This window comes from Gorilla gorilla, chromosome 23 (assembly GCF_029281585.2).
Source record: "Gorilla gorilla gorilla isolate KB3781 chromosome 23, NHGRI_mGorGor1-v2.1_pri, whole genome shotgun sequence".
Lineage (NCBI taxonomy): Eukaryota > Metazoa > Chordata > Mammalia > Primates > Hominidae > Gorilla > Gorilla gorilla.
The window spans coordinates 43,721,913-43,744,374 of NC_086018.1; the positions used below are offsets into that span (position 1 = coordinate 43,721,913).

The window sequence follows — 22,462 nt, forward strand, 5'->3', positions numbered from 1 at the left end:
AGATTTCCCAGATCTCACAACAAAGGAGAGTAGCATTTATTTTCCATAGCACATTTAAATCAAAATTTGTTTATGAGGTATAAAAACATTTTCTAGGTTTTTGAACTGATTGAAATCTATTTTACTCATGTTGTGAGTATAGCATCGCCATTGTATGCATGTATGGATATGGATAATAGATGACCTTCATTAAAAAAAAAAATTTCCCTGAAACCCCCCGTCTTTAGGACTGTCTCTGTTTACTGGTGAGGAGTTCGCCTTTCACTGTCTGTTGGCATGTGCTCCTCGATGCCCACACAGGTGACCTTTACTACCTTCTATTTTGTATATCAGTATTGTAATGCAGATGCTGATTCATCTGCCTGCAATTGTTCACGTACTTTAAAATCAATCATAAATGAGAAAGATTGAGAGAAGGAAAAAGATGAGAAGAGAGACCTTCATGCATTTTGTTTTTTGGCAAGTGTGGAAAATGATGTAAAGTGTAGTTAGTGCTTTGGCATCAACAGTGTGATTTGTGAATGTTAGCTTTTCTGTGATGACATTTAAATGATGAATTTCAAGATTAAACTGAGGAGTTCCTTAGGAGAACTTAGTAGAGTTCTCCTATATGACCGTTCCTCGTCCTTAAAGCCTGAGGAGCCAGGTTCATCTGAATGGTACTTCCACCAAAATGCAGAAATACTGTCACTCTTTAGCAGAATGGTTATTAAGTAGAACGAAGTGTGAGTTTACTTTGCCTGTATATATTGCTTACATTACGTACTGAATTATTTGATAGACAATATGTGGTTCAGATATCAAAATGCATAGTTTACCCCCAGCCGTTTACCTAGTTCTTCCAACCACATCCCCTACTTCTCCCCACACTGTTGGGCTTTTTGCTTTTTTCACTAAATAGTACATTTCTGAGATCTTTCCATATTCCTATATAAAGACTTTCCTCAGTTAAAGATCTTTCATTGTATGAATACACCAGGATTTATTTCATCAGTCTCTTCTCTATGGGCATTCTGATTGTTTCCGTTTTTTCACGACTAGAAGCTACTGCCATGAATAGCCTTGGTTGCACATGTCATATCGCATGTGGACAAGTAATGATTGTAGAATAAATTCATAAGTGCAATTCTGGGTCAAAAGGAATGTGCTGTTATAATTTTGACAAACACTTCAGGTTGTCCTTCATCGCTATTGTGCCAGTGTCAACTCCCCTGTCCCACATCATTGCTAACAGTGTTAGCAAGATTTGGATTTGCCAGTTCTGCCAAGGTGTAAACCGGCCTTCTTGCACAGTTTTATTTTGTATTTTTCTTATGAGTTGGAGAACCTTTTTTTTCTTTTATGTGTATTCTAATTTTCTTTACCTATTTTTCTGTTGGGGTATTGATCTTTATCAGTGTATAGGAGTATTTTCTAGATTAGGGATATCACCCGTCATATAAAATAAAATACATGTATTTTTCTGTTTTTGTATTTTGACTTTGTTGGTGGTATTTTATTTTTTATTTTTTTGAGACAGAGTCTCTGTCACTCAGGCTGGAGTGCAGTGGTGCAATCATGGCTCACTGCAGCCTCAATCTCCCAGGCTCAAGTAATCTTCCCTCCTCAGCCCACTGAGAAGCTGGGATCGCAGGTGCATACCACCACACCTGGCTGATTTATTTTTTATTTTGTAGAGATGGGGTCTCACTATGTTGCCCAGGCTGGTCTTGAAGTCCTGGCCTTAAGCAATCCTTCCACCTTGGCCTCCCAAAGTGCTGGGAATACAGGTGTGAGCCACTGTGTCCAGCCATATGGTACTTTTTTATGTAAAAGTTTTTGATTTTTTTAGTAGATGAATTTATCAGTCTTTTAAAAAAATGTGTTCTGTAGTTTTGATAATAGCTATAAAGGCCTTTCCTCTACCAAGGCTTTCTTCTAGTATATCATTTCAATTTTGTTGTTTAAGTATTTGATTTACTTGGAATTTATGTTGGTTTAAAGATTGCAGTGTGGATTCACTCTCATTTTTGTTTCAGATGATTCTGGTGGTCCCAGCAACAGAGCACTGTCATGGCTGAGACCTGTCTTCCCTTTTCCTCCGTCCTTGCCCTAGTCCCTATACCCTTACTGCTCCATCCATGTACAACTTTTTTACTTCAACTTTTGCTTCCTAACCACACATTCCAGCATGCAGAACTTAGTCCTTCCTTTACGATGTCTCAGTTCTACTATTTTAAGTCCTTAAGGATTTTATAAACATATTGATCAAATCACATTTATTGAACATTTATTAGGAGTTTTTTGGTTTTTCAAGAAGAAAATTTCCAAAGTGAAGCAGACCCAGTCTGTTGCCCACTGTTTAAAAACTGTTTATATATATTGTCTGGTTTTATGTTGTTTAAGGTAGGGGGTAAATTGTTATTCCATTATGCCCAGAAGCAGAAGCGATAGTTGGAGATTTTAACACCTGCTTTTCACCCAGGGGCAGGACTCATAGACAAATGTCAGTATAGACTGATGTTTTATACATTATATAAACATGATGATATGGATCAAGTTTGTCCAACCTGCAGGCCGCATGCGGCCCAGGATGGCTTTGAATGCTACCTAACACAAATTTGTGAACTTTCTTATAACATGAGTTGTTTTTGTTATTTGCTGTTGTTGTTGTTGTTGTTAAGCTCATCAGCTATTCTTAGTATATTTTATCTGTGCCCCAAGACAATTCTTCTTCTTCCGGTATGGCCCAGGGAAGCCAAAAGATTGGACACCGCTGATACAGATGATCTCGGTAGTACTGTCGTAGGTAGCCACCTTCACCTGAGTGATATTTATAGACCTTCCCTTAGTACTTCCAAACTCCACTTTCTTTTCACCTGCATGTGTCATGTTCACTAAGGTAGACCATAGGCTGGCCTGTACAAAAGTTTCAGTAAATGTGTAAGGGATTGAAATCATAGAGCACATTCTCTTACTCATAAGATGATTTCTAGAAAAATTCCAAACTTTTGGAAATTAACACATCTGATTGATTTGTCAAAAAAGAAATCACAGGCAAATTAGAAAATATTTTGAACTGAAGTATCAAGTTTTGTGGGATAAAGCAAAAGCAGCCAAGTGTGGTGGCTCATGCCTGTAATCCCAGCACTTTGGGAGTCTGAGAAGGGAGGATAGCTTGAGGCCAGGAGTTCAAGACCAGCCAGAGCAACATAGTAAGACACTGTCTCTGCCAAAAAAATAAAAATAAAAAAAGCTGCATATGGTGGCACATGCGTGTAGTTCTATCTACTTGAGAGACTGAGGTGGGAAAATTATTCAAACCTAGAAGTTTGAGGGTGCAGTGAGCTGTGATCGCACAACTGCACTCCAGCTAGGTGACAGAGCGAGACCCCATGTCTTAAAAAGACAACAAAAACGAAAGCGGCGCTTAGAGGAGAGTTTATTGCTTTGAATGCTTCTTTTTTTTTTTTTTTTTTTTGGAGATAGAGTCTTGCTCTGTCGCCCATGCTGGAGTGCATGGAGTGCAGTGGCATGATCTTGGCTCACTGCAACCTCTGCCTCCTGTGTTCAAGTGATTCTCATACCTCCGCCTCCTGAGTAGTTGGGATTACAGGCATGCACCACCACATCCAACTATTTTTTTGTGTGTTTTTGGTAGCGATGGGGTTTCACTATGCTGTGTTGGCCAGGCTGGTCTCAAACTCTTGGCCTCAAGTAATCCACCCACCTCAGTCTCCCAAGTGCTGGGATTACAAGGTGTGAGCCACGGCCTCGAATGTTTCTATTAATAAAGAAAGGTCTGAAATCAGTGACCCACAGTTCTACTTTAAGAGGATAGAAAAAGAAGAGCATAGTAAGTCCTGAGTAAGAAAGAAAGAAATAAAAGATGACAGAAATCAATGAAACATAAGACAAAAACAATAGAAAAAATTCACAAAGGCAAAAGTTGATCTTTGACCAACAAAATTGATCAAGAAAAAAGAAAGAGAGCACTAATTACCAACACTATGAAAGAATGTGTAGTTATCACATCAGTCTTCAATAAACTCAAACCTTGGTTGAGGCAACTTTCTTCACCTGAGACACTCTGAAGACCCATGCTTGTGGGTCCTGACTTCCTTTTGAAGCCCTAATAGTATTTTGTGGCTTGTAGTTTCCCAGACACACTGCTGTTCTTTTCTTCTTGCTGTTTTTCTAAGTCCTTTTTTTCCCCTTCTAATTTAAATGCTATCTTCTTTTCCTTCTTCTAGGGATTGGCGAAATACCTCCTCTAGCCTGTTTGATCTTCTTGCCCCCTGTCTATCACCCCTCTTGCCCCCAGCCTATTGGTTAGATACATTTGTTTCTATTATATAATCCTTAATGTGTATCTGTCAGCACTTAACATGTTCTTCTGTAAATTATCTGTCTAAATATGGGTCTTTATTGTTTGGAGAATATATTTGGCAATATGGCTTGTGACTTGGAATATTGCGTTTTTGCTATTCTTATGGCAAAATGCTTTAAATTCTAAGTACCTGAATTATGAATGAGCTTTAAGATCTCAATTTAGTTTGTGTATCCATCTGGGATTGCATAGATTTCTGTTGACCTGCCCAGATTGATAGGAATACTGTTTGAGAATTTCAAATATTATCTATTGTTTTTAGGAATATTTTACATCAGAGTGTTGATCAGCTATTTTAAATGCTATAGAGGAAACAGAATATGTATTTGGATTTCGCTTTTATGTGAAGTGACAGTGTATTGTAGTAGTTAATATGCTTCATTTGGTTACCAGACAATATAGTTTTATTGTATTATTGTATTGTTAAGTGATTAAACTATGTGTCAATATATTTAATGCTTACAGTCAATTTTTATTACTATAACCTGGTTATAATCAGTATATTCCTTAGTTCTTAAGTCTTTTCCTCAGATGCCCTCTGGTAAATATAACTCATAATTAATTAATAATACTGTTGAATCTTTTTAGTTGTCACAGGGGTACTTTGAATAACTATGCCTATAGTCTTTGCCTTGGGGTTTCCATAAGTTGATCTCTTAAGTTTAGATGAGTGCATTGCTTGACAATGAGGATGTTTTCTTGGTAACTTGAGAATTCTTAAAGAGTGAATAATCAAGCCAGTAATGGAAGTGTGACAAGTCTTTCTCTGGTTCATTATAGCAGTTAGCTTCTGACTAAACCAATTTAATATGCTTCTTGTTTATACCTGATCTTGTTGCTAAATGAAGAATTTTTCTTTCTCAACTTAGATAACAGCTATAGTAGCCCTGTCTTCCCATTGAATCCATTTAAATTATTTCAATAAAGCTTTCAGAAGTAAAATTGGAGAAAAATATTTTTAGGATTCTTTTTCTTTTTAGCTGCTGATAGATTAATAGTATGTGAACCTTTTAAAACATTTAAGATTACAGCAAATCAAAAATTCACTGAAAAGAAATGCTTTTGTGTGTAAGTGGTGCCTATAAAGTAGATAAGGGCATGTCTCTTTTACTATGTTTCAAGTAACCAAACTTTCCTTCTCTTTTTTCCCTAGGTTCTTGATTATTACAGACCTCTTTCTGAAAAGCCCGGAATTGGTACAAGCCATGTTTCCCAAACTGAACAATCAAGAAAGGTAACCCCCCAACCAGCGTGGTTTTGAGTATTTAGCATTCCATATAGGGTATTCGATGCACGTGACTGAAAAGCTGTGTGGTTTCTGAGTTGGCACAGAATCTCTAAATACATGTTTCTGTGTTGGTAATGGTTTTAAATTGGTTGGTTAACATTACAGCTTAGCCACAATAGGCAGTGATTTATGGAGGGTAGCAGGATCCAGGTTGGTGCCATTATTCAGTAAATGCATATTAAGAAAAACATTAAGAACAAAATATTATGCATGTGCCTGGATTTTAGAATAGTAATTTATGTAACTGTGTATTACAGTTGAATATTTGAGGTGTACTCATTTGTTTAGGTCATGGGTGTTATTATTTGTGATACACTCTGCTAGGTTTATAGGTTTCTAATGGATGATTTGGACTAAAATAAAATTGACACCCGTCCACAATGTCACAGTTACTGTAGTAGGAAAAACAGTGACCTAGGAGTTCTAAGACACTGGCCCTGTGCTTTGCTATGATTATAGTTCTTTATGTGACCTTGTTGGGATTCAGTTTCGTGTGTGTGTGTATTTTTTTTTTTTTCCTAAACCTCTATGGTAAGGTACAAGGGATTCAGTTTCTTGACCTGTAAATTAAGGAGATTGAATAAATAATTTGCAATACACTTCATTTCAATAGAATATATTTTTCCTAACCTTATTAGAAATGTTGCCTTAGGAAAATAACAAAATATATTCAGAAACTACAGATCTAATGATGAAAATCTCTTAAAGTTGTTAATCTTTTGATTGTAGTCACGAGTTTTAGTGGTTTTGGACTTTTTACTTTGTATTTAGGTTTCAGTAGTTAAGCTTTGTGTACTTTTGTAGTCTTTTATTAATTAGGTCATTTTTCTTCTTTAATATCTCAAACAGGAAAAGCTTATGCTTTTAAAGTCATATGAAATACCAGGTTTATAAGTCCAATTCCAGTGCTCCTTTCCCTATATGTGTACCCCCATTACAGATAGAGAAGTATTTGTAGCTTTTTGACCTAAAAGAAATAATACGATATACAGTGCTAAAAATTAGTTGTTGTTGTTGTTTTTTTTTTTGCAGTAAGGAACACCTGAATACAAGGAGAATGCACAGTTTAATTGTATTTTAATATTCAAGCTGATGTTTTCCATAGTCTATCAAAATTATCTATTTTTAAATGATTTATTACATAACTACATGGTGATGGTAGACTAAAAATGTTTTATTTTTATTGATAAAGTTGGATCAGGTGCATCCTTACTTCATTCAAGGTTCTGCTCAGTTGTCACCTCCTCTTGCCCCTGCTTTATTTTTCTTCTGGAGGAGATGAGCCGTCATTTCATCATATCATTCATTCATCGTGTTGTGTCCCATACCTGCTTGTTATTGTAGCACATTTCCATTAGATTGTTGGCACCCTGAGGGCAAGGATTCATCCCTTCTTATTCTTCATTCCACATTTCCAGTCAGTGGTTGGCACATAGCAGGTGCTCAAAAAGAAAAAAAAAATAGTTTTTCAGTGAAAGCACGAGTAAATGAATGAATATTCTTACTCAGTAAAGTGTTCCTCTAGTATATTGATTAATGTAATCTTATCTACTAAGGTGGAAGCCTCAAGGTTATACTCAGCTTCTCCACTTTACCTTTTCAATTCATACTGGTCAGTAAACCTTATCAGTTATACTATCCCAAGGTCTTATGTATTTATTCTCTTTTTTGTCACAGCCCTAGTTTACCCTATGGAATCTTTGACTAGATTTTGGCAATAGCCTTTGTCAAAAAATTGTGGTAAATCACACATAATATAAAGTTTACTATTGTAACCTTTTTTTTTTTTTTGGAAAAGGTGTAAGACAGGGTCTTGCTGTGTGTTGCCCAACCTAGAGTGCAGTGGCTGCTCACAAGTGTGATCGTAGTGCACTACAGCCCCAAACTCCTGGCCTCAAACAATCCTCCCACCTCAGCCTCCCCAGTAGCTGGGAGTACGGGTGTGGGTCACCATGCCAGACTACCATTGTAACCATTTTTTAATGTACGGTTCAGGGGTGTGAAGGATGTTCACATTGCTGTGCAGTCAACCTCTGGAACTTTTTCATCTTGTGTATCAGAAACTCTGTACCCATTAACAATAAACTACAATGAGGTACCACTTGATACCCATTAGGATGGCTACTATCAACAAACTGAAAAGAGGAAGTTTAGGCAAGGATATGGAGAAATTGGAACCCTTGTGCACTGTTTATTTCCTATTGGTGGGAATGTAAATGGTGCATCTACTGTCTTAATCTGTTTTCTGCTGCCGTAACAGAATACTGCAGAGTGGGTAATTTATAAAGAAAAGAAATTTATTTCTAACAGTCTGAGGCTGGGAAGTCCAAGAACATGGCACTGGCATTTGGTGAGGGCTCTCTTGCTGTGTTATCCCATGGTGGGAGGTGAGAGGGCAAGTGAGTGCATGTGAGCATTACAGAGACACAGTCCCTGCCCTCACTGTGAGGATAATAACCATGTGTTGTTATGTACAAGAATGACAGTGCTGTGTAAATTCTTAAGCTTTTTTCTTGTGCTATTTCTTTTCATTGTTCTCAAAATTAGTTGACTTCTTCACCCAGAGGCTGGTAGTCTATTCATGCAGATTACTTGGTGGGGAAATTTTGGATATAGACTCATCATCAATTCGCATGGCATGATTCAGCAAAAATGAGAGCCTACATTTACATACTTATCTGGTCTCCTTTCCAGGTGAATTGGAGTGAATATTAACAAATTGGACTAGCTGCTCGTGGTAAACAGCTTGTGTAGTTTTCAGGTTTATAATCTCTGTGTACGGCATAGTAGTTAAGGACAGATGCTAGTGCTGCCACTTACTACTTTGGATAGGTTAATGAGAATAATAGTAGCTACCCCATGAAATTGTTATGATAACTGATTGAAATGTGTATAAAACTCTCAGTGCCTGGCATGTAATGGTCACCCCCGTAAACGTGTTGCAGGGAAGAAGACAATTGACTTTGGCATCAGAAAGAGTTCAAATACCACCTCAGTACCTCTGTAACCCAGGGCAAATACCTTAATCTATAACATGAGCTATTGCTATTTCTGCTTCCATGCTATTACTTCTATTACTGCAACTACAAGTCTAACAACTACTACTACTATGCTGATGACCTTGCCGTTTTCTCCAGGTAGCATCACCGTTATGTATAGAAGGCATCATGTAGGCCTTGTCATTTAATCCTCACAGACTCTGTGAAATAGGTATTATTCTTGACATTTTCCAAATTAGAGTTCTGAGGCCTGTAGTTCCAGCTACTCGGGAGGCTAAGCCAGGAGAATCACTTTAACTCGGGAGGTGGAGGTTGCAGTGAGCCAAGATTGCTTCACTGCACTCCAGCCTGGGCAACAGAGCGAGACTCTGTCACATGAAAAACAAAACAAAACAAAACAAAACAAAACAGGAATCATAATTTTAAGGCAGACTATGTAAGTACTGTATTTAATCAGGGGAGAATTAGAAATAGAATGCTAATGACAGCCAGTGATTGAGAGACAAAATTATGGCAGCATGGCTCTGTTTGGAGAGGTGTGTCTGGTGAACTCAGAGCAGCCTGAGTGATGATTTCTGGGTTAAGGGAGCAAGACTTTCACACCAATGTGTAATAATTCTAGACGGCTGTAGCCTCTAACCCCTTTAGCTGGGTCTTTCCTACTTTTGCATCCTTCACACCACAGTGAATAAGTCAATGAGTAACTAGCATTTGTTAGACCACTTGTATTCTTTTATATTTTCAAGGAGGAGATGGAGGGTTGGGTGGAGTGTCTGGTAGGGAGACCCGTATACCAGACTAAAGAGCTTTTAGACGCATTCCTTAACAGTGGGAACCATTAGAAGGTTTAAATGGCAGATGACTTAATGTAAGTAGGATCATTTAATGAAGGATAGTCTATTCTGAGGTGATATTCAAACTTAGTTTGTACTTTTATATTTTAAAGATTCATTTCTGACTTTGACCGCTTCTTTCCTTTGAAATCACTCAGTACCCACATCGTTAGCTCTCTCATCTTGTAACCATATAATAAAGCTGCATTATACAGGCGGCATATGCTGGGCCAGGGAGAAGTTGAGCCAGAGGAGGCTGGCCTGTGTGTCATTGTGTAAGGAAGGCAGTGTGTGCTTCTACTCCCTTTAGCACTTGCAGATCTCCCTGCACCTCATCCGCTTGGACCCCCGGAGTCTCCTGTTGCTGCTGAACAACTTTGATTTCCACCACCTTGGGGCCCACCCTTCCTGTCCTCACCTCAGGACTGCCCATTTGGGATCTGCCGCTGATTCAGGATCTGCACTGTTGTTCGTTTTTTTTCTTCAGTTGTAATCCATCTGTTTTCTTTCTCATTTCTCCACATCCCTATCTGTGGATACCTTAACACTCACAAATCTGATAAAATTATTTTCTTCTATTTCATTACCTATTCAAGAAATAGTGAACTAGGTGCCAAATTCCCTGAAGCCAGGGATCCTGACTTCTTATACTTAGCAATAACTGTTACATTATGTAATCCAATTTAAAAGGAATATATTTAGAGTACGCATTTGGGCCACATGGAATAGGTGGCCTCTTAGCATTCCTTGAAAGTCATATGTGTGTGTGTGTGTTTATATATATATGTGTGTGTGTATATATACATATATATGTAGATAGATCCACTTATGATAGAGATATATATAGATAGGTATATCTATATTTTATATAGACATAAAATTTCAGTAGCTTTTGGGGTACAAGTGGTTTTGGTCACATGGATGGGTTGTATAGTGGTGTGGTTTTTGGTCACATGGGTGGGTTGTATAGTGGTGTGGTTTTTGGTCACATGGGTGGGTTGTATAGTGGTGTGGTTTTTGGTCACATGGATGGGTTGTATAGTGGTGAAGTCGGCGATTTTAGTGCACCTGTCACCTGAGCAGTGTATATTATACCTGATATGTAGTTTTTATTCCTTACCCTCCTCCTAACTTCCCGCCTGCTGAGTCTCCAATGTCCATTATACTACTCTGTGTGCCTTTGCGTACCCATAACTTAACTCCCACTTATAAGTGAGAACATATGGTATTTGATTTTTCCATTTCTGAGTTCTTCACTTAGAATAATGGCCTCCAACTGGGCATGGTGGCTCACACCTGTAATCCCAGCACTTTGGGAGGCGGAGGAAGTCAGATCACTTGAGACCAGGAGTTTGAGACTAGCCTGGCCAGCATGGAGAAACCCCGTCTCTACTAAAAATACAAAAATTAGCCAGGCGTGGTGGCGCATGCCTGTTATCCCAGCTACTCGGGGAGGCTGAGGCATGAGAATTGCTTGAACCTGGGAGACGGAGGTGTCAGTGAGATCACGCTACTGCACTCCAGCCTAGGTGATAGAGTGAGACCCTGTCTCAAAAAAAAAAAAAAAAAAAAAAAAAAAAAAGGCTTCCAGCTCCATCCAAGTTGCTGCATAAGACATTATTTCATTCTTTTTTATGGTTGAGTAGTATTCCATTGTGTATATATATATATATCACGTTTTCTTTGTTCATTCATCAGTTGATGGGTACTTAGATTGGTTCTATATCTTTGCAATTGTGAATTGTTCTGTGATAAACATACGCGTGCAGGTGTCTTTTCCTTTGGGTAGATACCCAGTAGTGGGATTGCTGGATTGAATGGTAGGTCTACTTTTAGTTCTTTGAGAAGTCCCCATACTATTTTCCGTAAAGGTTGTACTATTTTACTTTCCCCCCAGCATTGTATATGCGTTCCTTTTTCACTACATCCATGGCAACATCTGTTGTTTTTTTTGACTTTTTAATAATGGCCACTCTGACAGGTTAAGGTGGCATCTCGTGGTTTTAATTTGCATTTCCCTGATGACTAGTGATGTTGAGCATTTTTTCATGTTTGTTGGCCATTTGTAGATCTTCTTTTGGAAAATGCCTATTCATGTCATTTGCCCACTTTTTGATGGAATTATTTGTTTTTTTCTCACTGATTTGTTTGCGTTCCTTGTAGATTCTGGATATTAGTTCTTCGTCAGATGCATAGTTGCAAATGTTTTCTCCCATTCTGTTGGTTGTCTGTTTACTCTGATGATTATTTCTTCTGCTGTGCAGATGCATTTTAGTTTAACTAGGTCCCATTTATTTAGTTTTTGTTCCATTTGCCTTTGGGATCTTAGTCATAAATGCTTTGCCTTTGACAATGTCATAAAGTTTTTCCTAGGTTTTCTGCTAGAATTTTTATGGTTTCTGGTCTAGATTTAAATCTTTGATCCATCTCAAGTTGATTTTTGTATATGGTGAGAGATCTAGTTTCGTTTTTCTACCTGTGGCTATCCAGTTTTCCCAGAACCATTTATTGAATAGGAGGTTCTTTCCCCAGTTTATGTTTTTGTATGCTTTTATGGAAAGTTAGTTGATTGTAAGTATTTGGCCTTATTTCTGGTGTTTTTATTCTGTTGTATTGGTCTGTATATCTAGCTTTATATCAGTACAATCCTGTTTTGGTTACTGTAGCCTTGTAGTATAATTTGAAGTTGGAGTAATGTGATGCCTTAGAATTGTTCTTTTTGCTTAAGATTGCTTTGGATATTTGGGCTCTTTTTTGGTTCCATATGAATTTTAGGATTATTTTTTCTAATTGTATGAAAAATGATGTTGGTATTTTGATAGGAATTGCATTGAATCTATATATTGCTTTGGGCATATGATCATTTTAATAGTATTGATTCTTCTAATCCATGAGCATGGGATGTATTTCCATTAGTTTGTGTCATCTGTGATTTCTTTCAGCCATGTTTTATAGTTTTCCTTGTAGAGATCTTTCACCTTCTTGGTTAAGTATATTTCCAGGCATTTGATTTTTTTTTTTTTTTTGCAGCTATTTTAAAAGGGACTGTGTTCTTGATTTGTTTCTCAGCTTAGTTATTGTTGATGTATACCAGTGCTACTGATTTGTGTACATTGCTTTTGTTACCTGAGACTTTACTGAATTCATTGATCAAATCTAGGAGTCTTTCGGTAAAGTCTTTAGGGTTTTCTAGGTATATGATCATATCATTGGCAAACAGAGATAGTTTGCCTTCCTTTTTTCCAATTTGGATGCCCTTTGTTTATTTCTCTTCCCTGATTGTTCTGGCTAGACCTTCCAGTGTTATACTGAATAGAAGTGGTGAAAGTGGACATCCTTGTCTTGTTCCAGTTCTTAGGGGCAATGCTTTCATCTTTTTCCCCATTAAGTATGAGGTTGGCTATGGGTTTGTCATGTGTGGCTTTTACTATTTTGAGGTATGTTCCTTCTATGCCCAGATTTTTATCATAAAGGGATGCTGGATTTTGTTGAACGTTTTTTCTGCGTCTATTGGGATGATCATATTTTTTTTGTTTTTAATTGTGTTTATGTGATGAGTCACATGTACTTGGGTATGTTGAACCATCCCTACATCCTAAAATGAAACCCACTTGATCATGGTGAATTATCTTTTTGCTGTGCCGATGGATTCAGTTTTCTAGTATTTTGTTGAGGATTTTTACATCTGATGTTCATCAGGGATATTGGTCTGTGGTTTTCTTTTTTTGTTATGTCCTTTACTGCTTTTGGTATCAGAGTGATACTGGCTTCATAGAGTGAATTAGGTTAGAGTTAGGTAGGATTCTCTCTTTCTCAACCTTTTGGAATAGTTTCAGTATGATTGGTGCCAGTTCTTTGAATGTCTGGTGGAATTTGGCCATGTATCCGTCTGGCCCTGGGTTTTTTGTTTTTTTGGCAATTTTTGTTATTGATTCAATCTCACTGGTTGTTACTGGTCTGTTCAGACCTCCTATTTCTTTCTGATTCAAGCTAGGAGGGTTGTACGTTTCCAGAGATTTGTTCATTTCCTCTAAATTTTCTTGTTTGTTTGCACAAAGGTATTCATAGTGTCCTTAAATGGTCTTCTGTATTTCTGTGGTGCCAGCCATAATGTCTCCATTTCCATTTCTATTTGAGCTAATTTGAATTTTCTCTCTTCTTGATTAATCTAGCTAATGGTCTATCGATTTTATTTATTTTTTCAAAGAACCAACTTTTATATTTTGATCTTTTGTTTCGATTTCATTTAGTTCTGCTCTGATCTTTGTTATTTCTTTTTCTTTTGCTAGCTTTGGGTTTGGCTTGTTCTTCTTGAGACAGGGTCGTGCTGTGTCACCTAGGCTGGTGTGCAGTGGCACGATCACTGCAGCCTTGACCTTCCTGGGCTGAAGTGATCCTCCCATCTCAGCCTCCCAAGTAGCTGGGACTACAGGCATGCACCACCATGCCTGACTAATTTTTTAATATTTTGTAGAGACAGTATTTCACCGTGTCGCCCAGGCTAGTCTCAAACTTTTGGGCTAAGCAATCCTCCTGCCTTTGCCTCCCAAAGTGCTGGGATTACAGTTGTAAGCCACCACACCTGGCCTAGTTGGTTCTGTTTCTCTAGTTCTTTGAGGTATGATGTTAGATTGTCCACTTGTGGTCTTTCAGACTTTTCGATGTAGGCATTTAGCACTGTAAACTTTCCTTTTAGCACTGCTTTTGCTGTATCCCAGAAGTTTTGATAAATTATATCTGTGTTATCATTTATTTTGAATAACTTTTAAATGTCCCTCTTGATTTCATTGTTAACCCCCAAATCGTGCAGGAGCAGCTTGTTTAATTTCCATGTATTTATGTAGTTTTGAGGGTTCCTTTTGGAATTGATTTCTAGTTTTATTCTATTGTGGGCTGAGAAGATACTTGATATAGTTCTATCTGTCTGTCTATCTATCTATCTATATCTATCTATCTATCTATCTATCTATCTATCTATCTATCTATCTATCGAGACTGAGTCTCGCTCTGTTGCCCAGGCTGGGGTGCAGTGGCACGATCTCGGCTTACTGTAACCTCTGCCTCCTGGGTTCAAGTGATTCTTCCGCCTCAGCCTCCTGAGTAGCTGGATTACAGGCCCCTGCCACCACGGCTGGCTAGTTGTTTTTGTATTTTTAGTAGAGATAGGGTTTCACCATGTTGGCCAGGCTGGTCTCGAATGCCTGATCTCAGGTGATCCCCTATCCTTGGCCTCCCAAAGTACTGGGATTTCAGGTGTGAGCCACCACACCCAGCCAATATATTTTGATTTTTAAAAAATTAATTGCGACTTGCTTTGTGGCCTGCCAAGTGGTCTGTCTTTTCTTAGGTCTAGTAACTGTTTTGTGAATCTGGGAGCTTCAGAGTTAGGTGCATATATATTTAGGATTATAATATCTTCGTGTTGGCTCAATCCTTTTATCATCATATAATGACCTTCTTTGTCTTTTTTTTACTGTTGTTGCTTTAAAGTCTATTTTATCTGACATAAGAGCTGTTCTGCTCGCTTTCAGTTTCCATTTGCATGAAATATCTTTTTCCACCCCCTTTGATTCTGTAAGACTCCTTATGTTTTAGGTGAGTCTCTTGAAGACAGCAGGTATTTGGTTTGTGATTTTTTTTTTTAATCCATTCTGCCAATCTGTATCTTTTAAGTGGAGCATTTAGATGATTTATATTCAGTGTGAATACTGAGATGTGAGGTACTATCCCAGCCATCATGTTGATTGTTAACTGGATATTTTGTGTTCTCCATTGTGTTACTGTTTTATAGGTGCATTTTGTGCTTTCAAGAGGTTCCATGCTGGTGCCTGTTGACCTTTTATTTCAAGCTTTAGAACTTTTAGCCTCAATTTATTTTTAAAGATTATATATAAATAAGGGAAAACAGAAATTCTCTAATACTGTGCTCAACTGAGTGGACCGTGTATTTGTTTTATTTTGGATTAATTATTGTCACAAGAAATCTGACGTTTTAGGAGTTTTGAAAATTGCTAAGGTCTGTAGGTGATTTTTCCAGACTGATGATATTTCCCATCATTTGGCCACAGTACAGGAAGTGTTTGGTATAGTTTTATTTCTTACTTGAAGCAGTAAATAATTTAAATTTTTTTCTTGGTAAGAAGTGTCCCATGCCTAATTTGAGTGTATTTACCCTTATTTGCTAATAAGCAGTTTAGATGTTCGTACCCTTTCTTCTATAGAAATTAGAATTATACATATAATCCCAAATCAAAATGTAATTTTGAGCAAATGTGCTAATTGATTTATGCTAGACAGATTGACCTATGTGTGATTCATTTTTCCTAGGAGAAGGAAAGAGATGGTTGAAAAGAAATATTTATTTGGTAACTTATATATTGACGTAAAAATGGCACAGTCTTGGTCTTCAGATTTGTGTTTGTGTAAACTAAAATAAATAGTAAAGTTTCACAGTAAAGACTATCAAATGAGTGGTTAAAGCACCTGGCTCAGGGCACAGGTTGAATCCTAGCTTAGACTCTCAGTGGTTTTGTGACACTGGACAAGTTAATTAACCTCACCAAGCCTTATTTACCCACCTTTAATGTGAAACTAATGGCAGTACCTGCCTCATGGAGTTTTTGTGAGGATTAAGTGATACAATGTGTGTAACATGCTTAGCTCCGTAGAAAATAGTGAATGAATGTTAGCCCATTTCACTTTGCTGTTGCTAGTGTCGTCGATGTGTTCATACAAAAAACTGAGCATGTCTAAAGTGTCCAATTATTTTAACGTTGAAAGTAATGGACACAAAAGGTGCATTAAGCAATTCTAGTTTCTGTGGCCAAGACACATCAAAGAAACGAAGAATTTAAAAAATAGGTGATTGATGAAGATTAACTTTATTCATGTTTTTCCTGGCTAGACATTAGAAGCAAGGTAAGGAATTTAAAATAATAATATTCCCTTAAAGTTGCTTTCCTAGGTATTTTTAGCATTGTATAATTTAAGTATTATAGATTCATGCAGAAATCCTTTATGTTTTACAGAGTTACACTGTTAGACCTTATGATAGCCAAGATAACCAGTGATGAGCCACTCACCAAGGATGACATCCCTGTGTTTTTGCGGCATGCTGAGTTGATTGCAAGCACCTTTGTGGATCAGTGCAAGACTGTGCTCAAGCTGGCCTCTGAGGAGCCTCCTGATGATGAGGTAAGGGAGGCAGATTTCCCAATCTCGGGTAAAAGAGAATGGACAGATTTTCTAACTCAGCCAAGTCCTGTATGAGAATTCTTTTTTAAAAGCTTTAAAAAATATTATGTAAGTAATGTATCCATATATGAGAATAGTTAGAAAATTTAGATAAGGGAAAACAGTGTCCTTATTCCTACCACCCAGAGTCAATGACTTAGGCAAATTCTGGTTAATTTTCTAGACAGATGACATCAGATACATGCACACAGACATAGACATGTGCACATATGTATCTATTAAAGGTGGAGCCTTTCTGTGCCTTCTGTTTGCAGGTTCCCATTTTTTCTTCGGAATGTAAGCTCTAGGAGGGCAGAAATTTTGACTGTTGTGTCCATAGTACTATGTATATGGTAGGCACTGAACAAATATTTGCTGAATGAATAAATAAATAATACATTGTAAATGTCTTTTTAAATAAATGCCAACATAGGCTGGGCACGGTGCCTCACACCTGTAACCCCACTTCTTTGGGAGGCCAAGGCGGGAGGATCGCTTGAGCCCAGGAATTCCAGATCACCCTGGGCAACATGATGAAACCCCATCTCTGTAAAAAATACAAAAATTAACTGGACATAGTGGCACATGCCTATAGACCCAGCTACTTGGGAGGCTGAGGTGGGAGGGTCACTTGAGCCCAGGAGGTTGAGGCTGCGGTGAGCCATGATTGCCCCACTGCACTCCAGCCCGGGTGATGCAGTGAGACCCTTGTCTCAAAAAAAAAAAAAAAAGCCAACATAACATTTCAAGTAAAGAATTTCCTATTTATGTGTCCAAATCCCTGTAGTTGGACATTTAGGTTATTTGTTTGTTTGTTTGTTTGTTTGTTTTGAGACAAAGCTTTGCTCTGTCGCCCAGGCTGGAGCACAATCTTGACTCACTGCAACCTCTGCCTCCTGGGTTCAGTCAATTCTACTGTCTTGGCTACCGAAATAACTGGGATTATAGGTGCACACCACCACCATGCCCAGATAATTTTTGTATTTTTGGTAGAGACAGGGTTTCGGCATATTGGCCAGGCTGGTCTTGAACTCCTGACTTCATGTGATCTGCCTGCCTCGGCCTGCCAAGGTGCTGGGATTACTGGCATAAGCCACCACATCTGGCAGTAGGTTGTTCTTATTTCTACTTATTTTAGATAATACTGTAGTACATGCCTTTATAGTTACATCTTTGCACATTTCCACAGCTGTTATCCTAGGACATAATCTTAGAAGTGAAATTGCTATGTATAAGGATATCACATGTTTAAAGCTCATGATACATACTTCCAAACTGCTTTCTAGACAGTTTGCTTCTTCTCTTTTTATAGGAGATTCCTGGTTGTATACCGTCCTGGTTAATTATTTAAACTATTTTTTATTCTCCTTAAGCCTACCTTAGATCATTCAGGTCTTGTTTTATCAGGGCGTGGAAGGGAGCTTATGTTAATTCTCTATCCCTTGTCTTTACTTCAAAACTTCCTGTTTTTATCTATTCTCCCTTTCTTCTGTCATAAAGTTAGAATTGTTCTTTCTCTGGACCACTGAGCTGTAAAAAGGGATGCACTTGTGATACAACAGGGAAGAATCTCAGAAGTGCTGAGGGAGAGAAGCCAGACAGACTAGAAAACATGCTGGCTGATTCCATTTCCGTGGGATTCTGTAGCAGGCCAGATATATCGGTCATGACAGAAAATAGATCAGATGTCACCTGGGTCTGGAAATGAATGAGTGGAATTGATTGCAGGGGAACACGAGGGAACTTTCTGAATAGTAGAATGTGGCACTTAGCTGTGTACCTTGACACAACTTTGTACTGTATGCTTAAGGTGGGTGTATTTCGTTGCATGTATATTATATCTCAATAAAGCTGATTTAAACAATAAAAGATGATAGAGAGTTCCTTTGTATGCTGATATGAATGGTCAGGTAGAGAGGGAGTAATTGATGCTGGAATCACTGTTGGCAAATGGGCGACACTGGAGGAGAGGGATTGGAATCCAGAGTGGATACTCATCCACTGTCCACAGGCGGGAATGTAGAGAATGTGATCCGATACTGTGAAACTGTTAACTCCTGTTGTAAATGCAGCTCATGGCTATGACTGCTCGCCCACGAGAGTGTATTTCCTTTTTTGTGAATATACTTTCATTCAGGACCATTTTGATATTGATTTTCTGTGCTTTGTCATATAGACCATGTTAGGTCTTACTAATCATTTCGTTACTTTAGTTCTCATTTTCTGTGATAGGAAAGAAAGGTCTTTATTCAGGGGCTTGCGTTTACTTTCTGGAGATAGATTTGCCGTTGTTTCCAGCAGGAGGAGCAGTGAGTCGTGCTTAAGAAAAGTTTTAAAAATTCTCTAAGAGACAGAGAAAAGACAGATCACAGCTTTAAACTTTTCAAGGCACTTCTGTTTAAAATATAGGTGATTTCAGTACTGTAGTGAGAAATTCCTGGTGTAACTTTTCATATTTAGGAAAACTTCTATTTTTCCTTCGGACTTTTTTCTCCAAGATGGGAAGTATTTTTGTATATTAATGGAATGGAAAGTTGTAGACTGGGAACAGTGGCTCATGCCCGTAATCCCAATACTTTGGGACGCCAAGGCGTGGGAGGATTGCTTAAGCCCAGGAGTTGGAGACCAGCCTGGGCAACATAAGGAGACTCCATCTGTACAAAAAAAACAAAGAATTAGCTGGGTGTGGTGGTGTGTGCCTGTGGTCCTAGCCACTGGTGAGGCTGAGATGGGAGGCTTGCCTAAGCCCAGAAGATTGAGGCTGCAGTGAGTTGTGATTGCGCTACTGCATTCCAGCCTGGGGAAGAGTGAGATCCTGTCTCCAAAAAAAAAAAGAAAAAATTGTAGGCAGTTTTCTTTTGCAAAGCCAAATTAATTTACTTTTGGAAGTTTATTGAGCTATACATTTATGACTTGTGCGTATTAATGCACATATGTCATACTTTTTTTTTTTTTTTAAAGAGGACCCCTTTGCCAGTATTTAAATATGCCAAAGACCAAGTGCTATACTGGAGCTGGCCTGTGGTGACTTCTAAGAGTTGATTATTAAGTGCTTAGAAATTTGTGAGCTGATTGTTAAATTGTTGGTACCTTGAAATCATCCATGGTGGAAGTAGTTGTGCCATGGAAACCAGCAAATGCTACAAATCAGGGTTTTCCACCTGCCTCTTCCACCCCAGCCATTCTTCTGCCAAACCACTGCATTTACTCATTGGTGATCTTTTTAGGACAAGATGGATATTCAATAAAGTTCTCAATACTATGACTGAAAAGTGAGAATGGAAACAGTTGTATTTATAGCGTGTGTTTTTTAATTTATGTAATTGTTTGGCTTTAAAATCCCAAGGTTTTCTTAATACGTTTCTTTATAAAAATAGTTTTGGATTCTCATGTTAATGTACTTATTCCTGTCTTTTGATATATTTTGTATACTTGTTTCCAGTTTTTGATATATTTTTGTCAGTTCAGAATCTTGTTCACTTGTAGCAAGCCTTGCCTTTTCTCTGAAAGCTCAAAAAACATTCCTTTTAGCTTTGTATTTTCTGATATCCATATATTACAATAATTGTTGCCAGGTTGTGGGATTTGCATTCTGTTTTAATCTTTGCAACCCCAGTTTAGGCCATACTGTAGTACCTGTTATGCAGTAGGTATTACATATTTAATTACATAATACATATTTAATACATATTCTACAATAAATAGTGTATTTTTTCCACATATTAAGGGCTTAAATTTTTGTATTATGCAAATAATGCTTGCTTTGTTGTTAAAAATTATTTAAGCTGAAGTCAGTGAAACATAAAGTTACAAAGTTTCAGCCAGGCGTGGTGGCTCATACCTGTAATCCCAGCACTTTAGGAGGTCGAGGTGGGCGGATAGCCTGAGGTCAGGAGTTTGAGACCAGCCTGACTAACATGGTGAGACCCCGTCTCTACTAAAAATACAAAAATTAGCCGGGTGTGGTGGCGGACGCCTGTAATCCAGCTACTCGGGAGGCTGTCCCAGCTACTCGGGAGGCGGAGGCAGAGAATCACGTGAACCTGGGAGGCGGAGGTTGCTGTGAACCAAGACTGTGCCATTGCACTTCAGCCTGGGCGACAGAGCAAGACTCCCATCTTAAAAAAAAAAAAAAGTTACAAAGTTTTCCCCTTTTTGCCCAGCCTCCATTTGTTTTCTATAGATCTGCATATCCTTTTTTTTTTTTGTTTTCTTTTCAAAGGTCTTTTTTTGTATATACACACCTATTTGTTTTTTGTTTTCATTTTTTGCACTATTCTTCAACTTGCTGTTTTTACTTATGATGTAAGTTGTACATCTTTGCACTTTAGCATGTGTATATTCATTGTATGTTTTTAATAGTTGAATAATATTTAACTATATAGACTCATCATAATTTTTTCATTTGTTCCCTATACACTTTTCAGCTGCTTTCAGGTTGCTTTTTTTTTCTTTTAACCTTTACAAATAATGTTATAGTGAACATCCTTGTACAAATTTCGGATAAGTAAATCTAAGATTATAAATTCCTGGAGTTGAATTGCTGGGTTGAAGAATTATGTGTATTTAAAAACTTTAGAGAGATTTCTAAGTTGCACATCAGTGCAACACAAGATTGCACAAGTTGCCTTTTGCAGATATGATTTAATTACTATTTCTCGTTAATGTTTTTCAGTGACCATTATGTTTGTTTTTGCATATTAGGTTACTCTTTAAAATGCATTTATTAAAAAGCATTTTCTGGAAATTAATCTTTCTGTCATACATACAATAAACTATTGTTTACGTAATTTTTGTTTGAATTTATTTCTGATGTTCTGTTAGCCTTGTAGTCGTTTTTTGTTTGTGTTTAATCTAGTTGAGGTTATCAATTTTATCCTTCTGGCCTCTGGATTTTTTTTTTTTTTTTGACAACTGACAGCCAAGAAGATTTTTGTTTGTTTGTTTTTTAAGTAAATTCTCCACTTAGATTGTGGAAATACAAACCTACATAGTCTAGTTCTTTCAGTACTTAGTTCTCATTTTTTATTTATCTAGAATTTATTTTTGAGTAAGGAGTGAGTTATGGATCCAAATGAATTATTTATGTCTTTTGACTATCCAAGATTATAAAATCTTTTGGTGTGAGACTGACTGGGTTTGAATCTTGATTTCTTCTGTTACAGGTATATGATCTTGGAAAAGTTACTCAGCCTCTCTCTGCCCTTCTTTTTCTTGAAATGGGTTATATTATTATTATTATTATTATTACTATTTTGAGATAGAGTCTTGCTCTGTTGCCCAGGCTGGAATGCAGAGGTGTGGTCTTGGCTCACTGCAACCTCCGTCTCCCAGGTTCAAGCGATTCTCCTGCCTCAGCCTCCTGTGTAGCTGCAGGCACCCACCACCATGTCCGGCTAATTTTTGTATTTTTAGTAGAGATGGGGTTTCACCTTGTTGGCCAGGCTGGTCTTGAACTCCCGACTTTGGGTGATCCACCCGCCCTGGGCTCCCAAAGTGCTAGGATTATAGGCATGGGCCACCGTGCCCGGCCAGGTTGTATTTTAATATAAACATTTAATATGCAGATTGGTACATAGTTAATGTTCCCTAAATGTTATCTGTTATTATTTCAGTACCATTTAGTGAATAATCTTATCCTTTCCACTAATTTTTTTTTTTTAATTGAGACAGGGTCTCGCCCTGTTCCCCAGGCTGGAGCGTAGTGGTGCAATCGTAGCTCGCTATATTCTCCAACTCC

At 37.8% G+C, this 22,462-nt stretch overlaps 1 protein-coding gene across 3 annotated transcripts in view; it reads left to right on the forward strand.

Moving 5' to 3' along the window:
- The window catches only part of ATXN10 (ataxin 10), a 173,603-nt gene that overhangs the window by 42,453 nt on the left and 108,688 nt on the right, over positions 1 to 22,462 (forward strand). For all 3 annotated transcript variants that reach the window (XM_055375381.2, XM_031005368.3, XM_063705018.1), the window contains 2 exons: positions 5,523 to 5,603; positions 16,518 to 16,683. In XM_055375381.2, the coding sequence (XP_055231356.1) occupies positions 5,523 to 5,603; positions 16,518 to 16,683 (247 nt within the window). The remainder of the gene's footprint in view (positions 1 to 5,522; positions 5,604 to 16,517; positions 16,684 to 22,462) is intronic.